Below are 12,131 nucleotides of genomic sequence, written 5' to 3' on the forward strand. Positions count from 1 at the left end.
GCCAATCATAGTTTGGGGAGTTCCAGTAATCTGAGCAAATCACATGCACCCATTTCATTGTAATATTGCGTCCTGGTGAGACAGGACTGCAATGAGCTACATCTAGTTGGTCAAGTCTGTGCTCTATAAAGACTCCAAGGGCCTCTACAAAATAAAAATTTAGATTACACAAATAATTCATGCACAATTAGCTCCAGATAGACAGCACCATATCAGTCCCCCGATAGCAGCCCTATAATTTATCTGCACCAAGTAGAGCTCCAGAGTTTCCTGTTGTTTCCACCTCATTATTCAGCAGCACACACTGAATCTAATAACTCTAAAGTTGGCCTCTCTCAGGCAGGTGTTCCGTACCATATTATTTTTTTCTCGTGTGGGATTACCTGCTCGCCTCTACCGCCTCTACAAGAGGATGCTTGACATTAAAAAGTTGGAGAAGACCGTAATTCTGCAGCGTTCCAATCCGGGGCGACGACGCTGACCTGATTACCCATTCAGTGTGAAATGACATTCTGAGGGAGCCGGCGCTCCGACAGGTGGCTCTTTGTCATCATTACTCCGGAGCACCCCTCAGCACCGCTCTCTGCGCTGTGACTGCTCCGCACATACATTAACTACCTGAACACACCACCATCACCGACACACGTGATCGCTTAAATCGGCAGCGTGAGGATGAGGATGAGGCCCTAATCGCTGGAGCTGTTAGCGAGCGAGTCAATGAGGACCCTCTCTGAAAATACGTAAACAAACATAAACAAAAGCATGAAGCCGAAAATCGAACAGAATGAGGTATTGACTGGTTGTCACAGAGGCAAACAACATCATTCACCCACAGCCGGATGATGCAAAGCGCAGAAGAATCAATCAGGAAGGAGAAGGAGAGGAGAATGCATATGAGTAGAGGAGGAGACGGCTGGCCATCAGGAAACAAAGACACAAATAAAAGAGTAAACAATGCTGCAGCTTTAAAATGAACTTCTTTACTTCTGTGACTCACTTTTTATTATTCGTGTCAAGAAAACCAAAATAAGGTTACGTCAAAAAAATAAATAATTAAGCTCAGCTGCACCCCCGCTGGTTATGCAGTGTCACTGCACTTGTTTTTTTGAGGGGGTGCACATGGTAACTGAGTTAAAGGGGAATTACCGTTTTTTACAAGCTGGACCTTATTTCTGGCATAAAATACAATTGTTTACTCACCCATATAACTTTGGTGTCATTTGGAGTCATTCGGACGATATTTAGATCCGCGTATTTCCATATAGTGGGAGTGACTGGGGCACCGAAACGCAACCTCTAAATAACTCTGCCGTGAAACTCGTTCATTTCACCAATATTTTGTTATGATACACTAGTGCTATTCCCCGTTGAGTCCGGAGTTACCTGTTGTCTATTTGCAGACGTGCAGCAGTTTGTTGTTCTTTGGCCAGCTGTTCCTCTCTCTGCCTCCACATCCTCCTTTCAACGAGCTACTCATCGGTATACTCTGGCTCAAAACGGTAAGAACGTCCATCATGAACAAAGTCGGCGTCCACAACCTCAGAATCGGAAAAATATTCAGCCATGTTGCAAAAAACTAGCAGTAGCAAATTACAGGTAAACAAGCCGCACGGGGTGCACAAGTTTTGCTGTAGATAATGCGTTATTTAGAGGCTGCGTTTCGGTGCCCCAGTCACTCCCACTCTATGGATATACGCGGATCTAAATATCATCCGAACGACTCCAAATGACACCAAACTTATATGGGTGAGTAAACGATCGCATTTATGCCAGAAATAAGGTCCAGGTTGTGAAAAACGGTAATTCCCCTTTAAATTAGGATGTACACCGATCAGCCACAACATTACGACCACTGGCAGGAGAAGTGGCATCCATGTGGACATCTACTACCCACTGAGACCAGACCAGGCACCCCCACAACCATAAGTTTCGACAGAAAATAAATAAATTAACGATTGAGAAAAATTGAGACCCTCCCACTAAGGCACCTGCAGAAAACAGACAAGCACCAAAACAAGAGGGGAAAACACAGAACAGGCCCAACAGCTACAGGTGGCTGTCACAAAGCCTTTAATCTGGTTTTCTTCTTTTCTCTGTACCAGTGTGCCTCCATATATATCGACTACTCTCACGTTCTCAACTCTTTAATGAAGGACGGTGTACATAATTGTGGGGAATTGCAATGAGGCTCTGACGGGAGCGAAGCAGTAAAGCAAAATCGAAATGCACATGGGCACTGTCTTTGTTTGTCCTTTTTTTTATTGTCCAGAGGGGACGTTAGGTTTCACCTGCAGCTGAGCAGACGACGCGGCGCATCCTAAAAATCAATCTCCTCCATTAAGCAAAAAGACAACCGCCACCACAGCCGCCGCCTTGCTCCCTCAGGAGTAAATAAACCACCAAATAAACAGAAAGGGATAAATAAACCAGTGAACTCCTTGAAGACATCCGTCACTGTTAGGCCGGAACGGGGTGGGGCCCTCGGCTCACGGCGGCAGAAAGCGTGACCAAGGCCACGGTTCAATCTTTAATACTCCGCCGGCTGGCCTTGTTGTGACTGGTGTACCAAACACAGCCTGTTAGACTAGCGTGCATGCAAATCTGGTCTGATAGCATCTGAAGGCATGGCCGGTGGTTATCAGAGCTGCATGACTTTGAAATGCTCTGACGTTATTGCCTCTTTAAAATCTTGCAGGAATGTGATTTAAAAAAATATCCTGCAGTGTCAGTCGGCTTTCCACAGACAAGATTCAAACTTAAATGTTTATATGGAAGCTAAATATAATGGTCAGATAAGACATACACCGATCAGCCACAACATTAAAACCACTGACAGGAGAAGTAAATAACATTGACCATCTTGTGACAGTTCAATGTTCTGCTGGGAAACTTCTGGACCTGGCATTCATTGGTGTGGATGTTACTTAGACATGTAGCACCCACCTAGACCAGACCAGGCACCCCCACCCCATAGCAATGACACTCCTTGATGGCAGCAGCATCAATGTTATTCATTCACTGGTCAGTATGTAGTATTTTACATAACTGCGGAGAGCGGAGTCAGTCTCTCTCTGTTTTTGAACATTATGTTTCCAAAAAGATGACTGTGGTGAAAATATGGGACGAAATGTAAAAGGAGTCGCTGCAGTGTTTCCGATTTTACACAAGTTTGAGTGAAAAATGTCCTGCACAAGAAAAAAAAAAACAGTCAGCTGACCAGAAAAAAAAAAAAAAAAGCTGACGTAATGAAACACATCATTAAAACCAATCAGCTCCTTCAGTCAGAATTACATTTCTCCTCATTGATCACCTCCTCCTCTCCAGTGGAGACATAAAGCTGCTCTGCCAGGCCAATCACATCAAGCGGTCACACCTGTGTGAGCCAGAGCTTTGTGGGCTTTCGTCCTCTTGGCTGCCTCAGCTGAACTCCTCGTTAGAAATGTACGATTGATAACACCTGAGAGCCTCCTGCAGTGAAAGCCTATGCCGACACTCTGGACTCTCAGAGGCTTCTTTGGTTGGAGCAAGTGGTTTGTTGGGCAGTTCTGCTCCTGTAGCTCGAAGGTTTGTGAGGACGGAGGAGTGCAGCTGCAGCAGTCATGGCCGCTGGCTTCCTGGTTACAAGGTACCAAAGTTAAATATTAATCCCTTTTCTGAATGCATGCTGTTTGTTTTGTTTATTAATTTAGATGTTGAATACTTCACAGAGTACTGCTGGTTTGCTTGTTCAGTGAGGTCAAGTACTCCTTAGCTTTTCCAAGAGGTAAGAAGATGCTTTTACTATATTTTGCATTTATAAGTTATCCAAAATATGTTAGAAAGAAAATATCCACAATTAAATCTTCCAAATCACCGTATCTAGCCTTGCATGCATCAGGATCAGGGTCTGTTGTCCAACAATTTGGTCTTTAAATCCAGTCTAGAGTTGCCCTGTTGACTCAAGCTATGATTAAATGAGATGCACAACTACATTTTGAATAATGCATGTCATAAAACACAGTCCCTCTTGGTAAACTGTACAGAAACATCCACAGTTAAAATATTTATGTTCTTTAGATATTTGCTACTTAACAAAACACAAAGCCATGGGTATGTTGTAGGGCAGCAAGGGGAGGGTACTGACGACCTTTTCCATGAGTCAGTTTGCATGTTGTGACTCGTTTGTTTTCAGAAATGGTGGAGATGGATATTTGTAGTTTAGTCAAGTTTACTTCCTCATTGTCTGAAGATGTTTCCGACAGCCTCAGCATTTCATCATGCATTTGCATTTTTTACCTTTACCCCTTCCTGGGAAATAGTCAAAAGTCCCCATCCACTGTTGAGCTCAAGTTGAGTAAAAGAAGTTGTTCTTGTGCCATTTGTAGTATGGGAGCCTGCAGGTGACTGTAGCCAGGGCTTATTGGCTGGAAAACACAACGGGACCACAGCATGAAGCCTTAACTTGACCTAGTTGAAATATCATAATCCTGCTAAAAATTAGGGATGTCCCAATCAAGTTTATTTGCCATCCGATCCAGATTATTTATTAGTGAGTGTTGGCCAGTCAGAGTCCCAATAGAGTCTTGGATTCCTAAAGTCTTTCCTTGTCTGCCTTGTCTACCTTGTGTTCTCTACTCCAGAAATGTTCTGGTCATCCAACGCTGCCATAAACTCCCTAACCCTCTCTGGAAGATTTGTTTTTTCCTTGATGCTGTCTCCGGGAAACTTTTCTCTTCTTTTAATCACAGCATTCATGTTTTTGTGTATGTGTTTTTGAGCATAGGTGTCGAATCAAGTTGGTAGTACTGAATGAAGATCTATTACTTTGCATACATGTGCAGAACAGTTACTTTCATTTGTAAATTTCTGCCCCTCGGTTTGCCTTTCTAAGCAGATACTTAAATATATTGATCGTTGACAATGAAACAGATGACTGTAATGTTGCTCAAAAGGTGAAATTTAGTGTTTTTCCTAACCGAAGAATCAATATTCTTTATCTGTCTGCACAAAACTTAGTAAAAAGAAAAATTAAAAATCACCAGAAGATTCAAAAAGACTTTGTTGCAACAAACGGTCTTTCAAGTAAAACTCATGACACAAATGTGTGTTAAGGATGTTTTTTAGGTTCTGCAGATACAAGTCAGATACATGTGTTTCTTTCATATTTCTGTTCGGGTTCATTCATCTTTTTAAACAACTAACAACGTGTACTTTTTAATACATATCCATTTTCTCTCATAGGAAGAAGTTTTTTGCATCCTAGAGCCTCACAGGGTGAAAGGGAGGAGCCACCTGAGTTACCTGGACATGGAAGCAGTCACCCTCCCCAGTATGTCCAGACTCTAAGAGCATCCCCTAGAAGCTGGCAACCTAATGTCCAGGATCAGGTTAATGACAAATGGCAAAATCCCCAAGGAAGTGTGATAAGGGTCCCCAGCCGTGTCCATATAAAAAGTCAACCCAATTTGCACCAACAAACGCTGAGCCCAGATGGGCCATCATCTGACGCTGGCTTCGGGAGGCCACAGGAAACCTCTCCAACACAGAGAAACAATCCACTGTTACAGCCCAGAACCTTTGAGTTCAGCATGAAGATTCCTGTTTCAAAACTCTTGAGCATAATCAGAGAAACCAGTCTGACCAGTTCCTCTGGTTCTAGTGTCCATTTGAACGAAGGTTCAACAAAAGACCAAAATAGTAGAATAACTGATTTCAGCTCATCTTTTCCAAATAATCCACCTCAAAACCCCTCCAGCAGCAATGTTGGTTACTTAACAAATCTGCAAATACCACAAAGTGCTGGTTTAGTTCAGAGTAGTTACATGGAGCAAGCAAATCCACAGTCAAGTTCAGCCCCGATTGGAACAGAATGGACACACTTTGCAGGTACTGAGCAGCAACAAACCCAACAACCATCTTCCGAACAAGTTCAATCAACACCTGCACATAACGAACCAGTTGCCTTTTCACCGGGTCAGTCTAGCCAGCAAATGGTTCCTGCTGAGCAAACAGGCCAGATTAATTTCCCTACCCCACAGAGTCTGGTTTTTCCAAGCCTAGGTGTGCCAGAAACTCCGCCTCAATCTCCGCCGACACCAAACGATCCTCAACATTATAATCCGTACAGTGGATACACCAGCCCCCAAATGAATCCAACAGGAAGTAAAGACCAAACAAACGTGCAACTTCCTTTGTCTCCACCCCAGTATGAACCCATTCCTAGTGAAAATTACAATGGCAACAACTATGCTCCAACATGGCAGCCAGGTAATACTCCTCAGTATAACTGCCCCCAGTATACGCCACCCTGTGATTGCTCACAGAAAGAGACTGCACCTCATGCAAGTTCAACCCCCACTGTTGATCCATCCCAATATGAACATCCAGCATTTTACAGCAGGGAAGTTCCCAGCAGCGCAAGTCATGAAGCAGTAAATGTAGAGCAGACGGGACAGAACGGTAACCCTTCCTGGTCTCCTTATCAGCACAGCAGTGATCCACAAGGTACTGATCAGAACTTCCAGCCTCAGTCAACTGACCATCAAACACAAATGAGACTTCCAGGACGTGACGCAGAGAGACAGAGCGGACGACCCAAATACATCAGACTTTATATTGATGTGGACAAAGAAGCTGATGGTGAAAACAAGTACTTTACAGAGCAGACGGTACAACATGATGATTACTCTGGAAGGAACGTTGCAAGAAGACCCAATACAAAGCCCAACAGACCTCTTTCAAAGCTTCAGTCTCTAGTTTCAGTACGCCAAGATCACCTTACAGACCTACTTGACTCCACCTACCCAAGTAAAAGGATACTACGTCACTACATACAAGCAAATCCTTCGCATGTGTAGTGGAGGAGGTATTCATGCAATCCTAAAAAATAAAATGACAAGAGCACTCCTACAGCAGTAACCATCCAGGTCAAGATCCAACAGTCCTTCAGGACATTCATCTCAAACTGCTCGGACTACTCCTGCATCAAACTCGAGCCTTTAACATGGCCTTTCCCAAACAGCATCTGTCGATCCTTTTAAAAGGTGTTTTTTCTCCTCTCCTACCCGCTCATTGCATCCATCACCAGTGACAATACCAAACCATAGACATCCCTTCACCCTACTCTACTGTTTAATCTTAACAAGACCCATTAATAACAGCCATGTTGTCCTGATTCTGTTACTATACGGACCCTAGAATCTGATTGCTCACAGCTTTACAAAGACTTTCCATTCTTTGGAAATCCGTCTGGTTACTTGGCTCAACAGGGAGTGTTGCTCTGCTCAATAGCCCTGTCGATCTCAAATTTATCAGCGATGCTACCAAGTTGCAGGGATCCAGTGTTCCTGTCAAAGCGCATGGTCTCTAGAAATCTCAAGATGCCAGAGTATGGTGCTTTCACAACACATCCCAGGATATGGATAACAGCTGGAGCAAACATGAAGGATTCCTTCTAAGAAAATGATGAGTTAATGTCTGCAGCTACAGAGGGACAGCACAGGTTGGTCATTACACTCTTCAGACTTCTAATACAACTATTACTAAAATAATCTCATGATGTTCTTCTTTACAGGCCAAGGAATGAGATTTGAAGCACTACACTGAGATTAATCTCCTGTGTCTCCATTAAAATGTCTAAACATCTTATCTTGTGATTTCTTTATTTGAATCGATGTTCTCATACAACTGCCAGCAGTGTTTTGGAAAGATTAGTGTAGCGCCTGGAGAAATATGCCGATGAGCCGTAACATTTATCACATCAGTGAGTTGGAAACATTTTGTCCTCAAAGTTGATGTTCGAAGCAGGTAAAATGTTCAAATTGAAGGATTTGAGCAACTGTGATGAGGATTAAATGGTGATGGATAGAAAAGCATCTCCTAAAAAAGATGCAAGCTCTTTTGGGGTGTTCCTGGTCTGCATTGGTCAGCTTCTATCAAGGAACCAGAGACTGGGTCATTGAAGCTAGTGGATGAGCTACTGCAGCTCAGACTGCTGGAAGTTAATGTTGGTTCTGAAAGAAAGATGTTGGGACACATAGTACATCAGTTTTTGTTTGGGGCTGTGTAGCTGCAGACCAGTCAGATTGTCCAATCTCGACCCCTGCCCACTGATGAAAGCTCCTACAATGGACATGTAAGCATAACAACTGGACCTTCAATGGACGGTGCTGGCCTGGTCATGTTTTCTTCTACATCGCTTGGATGGTAATAGCATTACCTGATGACAATGGTCGCTGCCACAAAGCAACAACCAGTTCAAGGTGTTGACTTGGCCTCCAGATTCCCCAGATCTCGATCCAATCCAGCATCTGTGTGATGTTCTGGTCCAACGAGTATGATGCATGGAGGCCTCCACCTCTGAGCTTAAAGCAGGACTTAAAGGATCTAATGCTAATATCTTGTTGGCAGGTACCACAGCTCCACACCGTCAGGGGTCTAGAAGAGTCCAGGCCTCGATGGGTCAGGACTGTTTTGGAAGAGAGCGGGAGATGTACACAATATTAGCCAGGTGGTCATAATGTTTTGGGTCATCAGTGCAGTGTCTGTCAGCGTTCTGAAAGAACGTTTTCCAGCTCAGCTCAAGACAGTCTTGTGCTTTCCATGGAGAAGTAACAATTTTCACTAAGAGGACTGATTATTTCGCTACTTTGAAAGAGACTCATTTGCAAGATAAGTGAGAAATCATTTAATGTGATTTTCTTTCATAATTAATGCAATAGTTGAACTGTAGATGTTTTATTCATTGCATGAAATCATCAACCCCAGTGCCTCTGCTCTTTACTTTGGTTTTACTGCACCTAAAATGAAATGTGATGAACTGAATTAGATGATTGTAGGATGTATAAGAAAGTTAGTAATTATTTTTTTCTGAATACATTTAATAAGTAATAATACATTTTATTTAAAAGCGCTTTTCAAGATACTCAAAGACACTTTACATAAAAGAACATCAAATCAGTAAAACAATGTGAAATAGAACACTAAAAACACAATAGACTGAGCTAAACATTAAAAGCAATGCAAAGTATTCATCTTTGCACTTGTAACTGTGACACAATAGTTCTTCACGTATTGATCAGTCCAATTTTAGGTTTCACCAGAAGTTTCAGGAGTTTTCAAGATAATTGGTTTACAAAAGTTGCAAACAATGTATACACGAACAACACCAGTTTTATTCAAATTTATGTTAAGGAATAATATAAAAAAAAGAAAATTCTCAACGCAAGGTTTGTTTATGAAACTATGAAGTGACAATATCTGACCATCTCCTTTATGACTGATGAATTTAAACCATTGAGGAAGAGCAGAGATATAGTTGAAAGCTTCAGTACAACTAGTATATGCAACTGGTGTTAAGATTTCTCTGTTTTTAATGATATTCTTATTTCTACTGTGATCTTGTACTGACTTAAAACCCTTAAAACTGCCTTCATTGCTTTTTATTGGACACTTCTGAGGTCTTTACATTGGTTGTGTGATATACTATTAAGATGTAGCTGGTAGTATTTTCTAAAACTATAGAGAGTAGAGTCAGTGTGGATTTTTGAAGCTTTACAAAGAACAGTCATTGTCCTTTTAACATTATGTTTCCAAAAGCAGGGTTATGAGAAAAATATGGGAACATTTGGAGAAGGAGAAGTCAGTGAAACAACATGCATAAGTAGAAATAACCAGACAGCTGACCAGACACATCATCAGATATAAGGAAGCACATCATTGAAAACTTCAGTTAGAATTACATTTCTCAAAATGAAATAAAGCTGCACTGCCAGACCAATCACATCAAGTGGTCACACCTGTGTGAGCCAGAGCTTTGTGGGCTTTCGTCCTCTTGGCTGCCTCAGCTGAACTCCTCATTAGAAATGTATGATTGATAACACCTGAGTATATCTTGGAGCCAGTGGTGTGTTTTCTAGTGGAAGTTAAACTCCTACAAGGTAGTGATGCACAGTCCAGCTTGAGACCTGTAGCTTGACGGTTTGTGAAGGTGTGCTTTGAGTGCAGCAGTCATGGCTGCTGGGTTCCTGATTACAAGGTACCAGGTTTAAATGGGAATTACTTTTAAGAAAGGTTGTTATGTGAATTGTTGTGGAATACTTTGTTCTTGACTCTGATCAATATTTGCACTTGCTTCACAGAATATTGCTGGCTTGCTTGTTAAGTGAGGTGAACCACTCCTTAGCTTTTCCAAGTGGTAAGGTCACATCTTTACTGTTTTCTGAATTGACAAGTTGTAAAGGCACGTGTTGGAACCGTATGGAAACATCCACAGTTAAAATCTCTTGTGCTGCTTTACAGTAGGGCTCAAATGGGTTTTAGAAGCAAAACATGATCTCTATTATGGGGTTATGTACATGAGAAATATCTATATGAAATAAAATAGGGGGGAAAAAATGGATAGGCCTGTGCAAGGCGTACAAATGTAGTAAAGCTTCTCCTGAGGCATGTTGAGCACTGATCTGGTTTAAGTCTGAAGAGAGTTGTAGTTTCCCAGTTGTCAGAATTACTTTATCTGCTGTGGCATAGGGGTGAGAGAAGTTTGAACACACGCAATTACTGACTTTTATTTCCTGCCAAAACTTTTACCTTTTATAAGGCTGAACACAATGGACACCACAGCATGAAGGCTCACCTTATTCAAATTGAACAACATCTGATGAATATGGTTGCATAGCAATGATTAAAATCCTGCCAAAGACCAACTCTGACAAGTTTGTATAGGTAGAAGTTTTCTGCGTCCCGAATCCTGGCAGGGTGGAGGAGGGGAGCCACAAGAATTACTCGGATATGGGAATCGTCGCCCTTTCCAGTCTGTCCAGTCTCTGAGGGTGTCCCGTAGAAGCTGGCGGCCAAGTGTTCCTCACGATGAGGTTAATCCCAGAGGGCCAAAGATACAGAATACACCATCATCTGACGTTGGCTCCATATGGCAGCAAGGAATGTCTCCTCCACTGAGAAACTATCAACCAATGCAGCCCAGAACCTTGGACCTTAACCTGAAGGTTCCTTTCACAGGCTCTGGTGCGCTATACAGACCAACAAGTTTTCAGGTCTAGACCATTTTCAACAGGCCCGATATCGACAAAAGTTCCTTAACCAGAAAAAGTCAAGCTCTTCATACAACCCTGACAAGCCAACCGTTGACTTCGGTTTTACTGTTCCAATTTCTTATCATTATTAGAAGGACCTCAATTAAAAACTTCATGTTGACATGGACGATGGAGCTGATGGCCAGAACAACTACTTTACAGATCTGACGGCACAACATGATGGTTACTCTGGAAGGAACAAGGCAGCTTTCAATTTCCCTTCCTCAACCAAATCCAACTGGTTACCTGGTTCAACAGGGAGTGTTGCTCCACTCAATAGCCCTGTCAACCTCAAATATTTCATCATGGCTGCAGGGAACCAGTGTTGATGTCAAAGAGGGCTCAAGGGAGAACAGTCTGGTGTTTGCTCAACATAGTCCAGGATATGGGTAATGGCTTGAACAGAGTTCCTGAAGGATCAAGAAGTAACAGAGGAACATGGCGTAGGTTGGTCTCTACACTCTTTAGATAAGATCAGATTTTCAAAGTCTAATCTATATTGTCTAATGGTGTTCTTCTTTACAGGCCTAGCAGAACTGAAGCAGACTGAAGATAATCCACTGTTCATGTGTCCATTAAATTGTCTAAATATCCTCATCCTGTGGTTTCTTTCATGTGTGTGCTTGTACAACTGCCTGCATCGTTTTGAAGGTGTAGTACTTGAAGCAGTGTCAGTGTTGATGGCCATTTTAATTTAGTCTTCAGACACAGATTAAACCTTTACTTAAAAAAACAAAAACAAAAAACACATGTGTTAGCAAACTACAATAGCCAACCTTATTTCTAAAACTCTAGGAAAAAGTAGTTGCTGTGACTGGTTTGAATCCTTTCTGTCCATCTCAACAATGATTCTAATACTCATACAAAAGTTGTGGAGTTCCTCAGGGTTCTCTGCTAGGACCATTATGCCCAAATTATGCTTCCGCGTTGACACAGCGCGAGGGGGCGTACGGACCTATTACATCCTTGCGGACCCCCGTGCGTCCTACCCAAGGGCCAGACGTGCACCTCCCAAAAATCCTCGAAGCAACGCAGCGGCGGCAACGCAGCGGCGGCAACGCA

The 12,131-nt window shown here is 42.5% G+C and overlaps 1 protein-coding gene and 2 long non-coding RNA genes across 4 annotated transcripts; all 3 read left to right on the plus strand.

The window, feature by feature from the left end:
* The first annotated feature begins 3,478 nt into the window (after nt 1-3,478).
* On the plus strand, nt 3,479-6,872 carry LOC311495803 (uncharacterized protein). Its single transcript, XM_084555415.1, has 3 exons — nt 3,479-3,625; nt 3,708-3,763; nt 5,221-6,872. Exons 1-3 carry the CDS (start codon nt 3,600-3,602, stop codon nt 6,834-6,836), a joined length of 1,698 nt encoding a protein of 565 aa, XP_084411541.1. The 5' UTR covers nt 3,479-3,599; the 3' UTR covers nt 6,837-6,872.
* Nucleotides 6,873-6,887: 15 nt separating this feature from the next.
* On the plus strand, nt 6,888-7,624 carry LOC311495804. The gene is made up of 2 exons (XR_014699335.1): nt 6,888-7,480; nt 7,553-7,624. It is a non-coding gene; the product is annotated as an uncharacterized lncRNA (long non-coding RNA).
* A 2,110-nt stretch (nt 7,625-9,734) lies between these two features.
* On the plus strand, nt 9,735-11,666 carry LOC311495999. Of its 2 annotated transcripts, none has more exons than XR_014699341.1 (4): nt 9,735-10,015; nt 10,119-10,174; nt 10,577-11,516; nt 11,595-11,666. It is a non-coding gene; the product is annotated as an uncharacterized lncRNA (long non-coding RNA). The 2 variants fall into 2 exon arrangements; XR_014699342.1 differs by having other exon boundaries at nt 9,738-10,015; nt 10,702-11,516.
* Nucleotides 11,667-12,131: the final 465 nt, after the last annotated feature.

The sequence above is a fragment of the Chelon labrosus genome (assembly GCF_963514085.1).
Source record: "Chelon labrosus genome assembly, chromosome: 11".
Classification (NCBI taxonomy): Eukaryota; Metazoa; Chordata; class Actinopteri; order Mugiliformes; family Mugilidae; genus Chelon; species Chelon labrosus.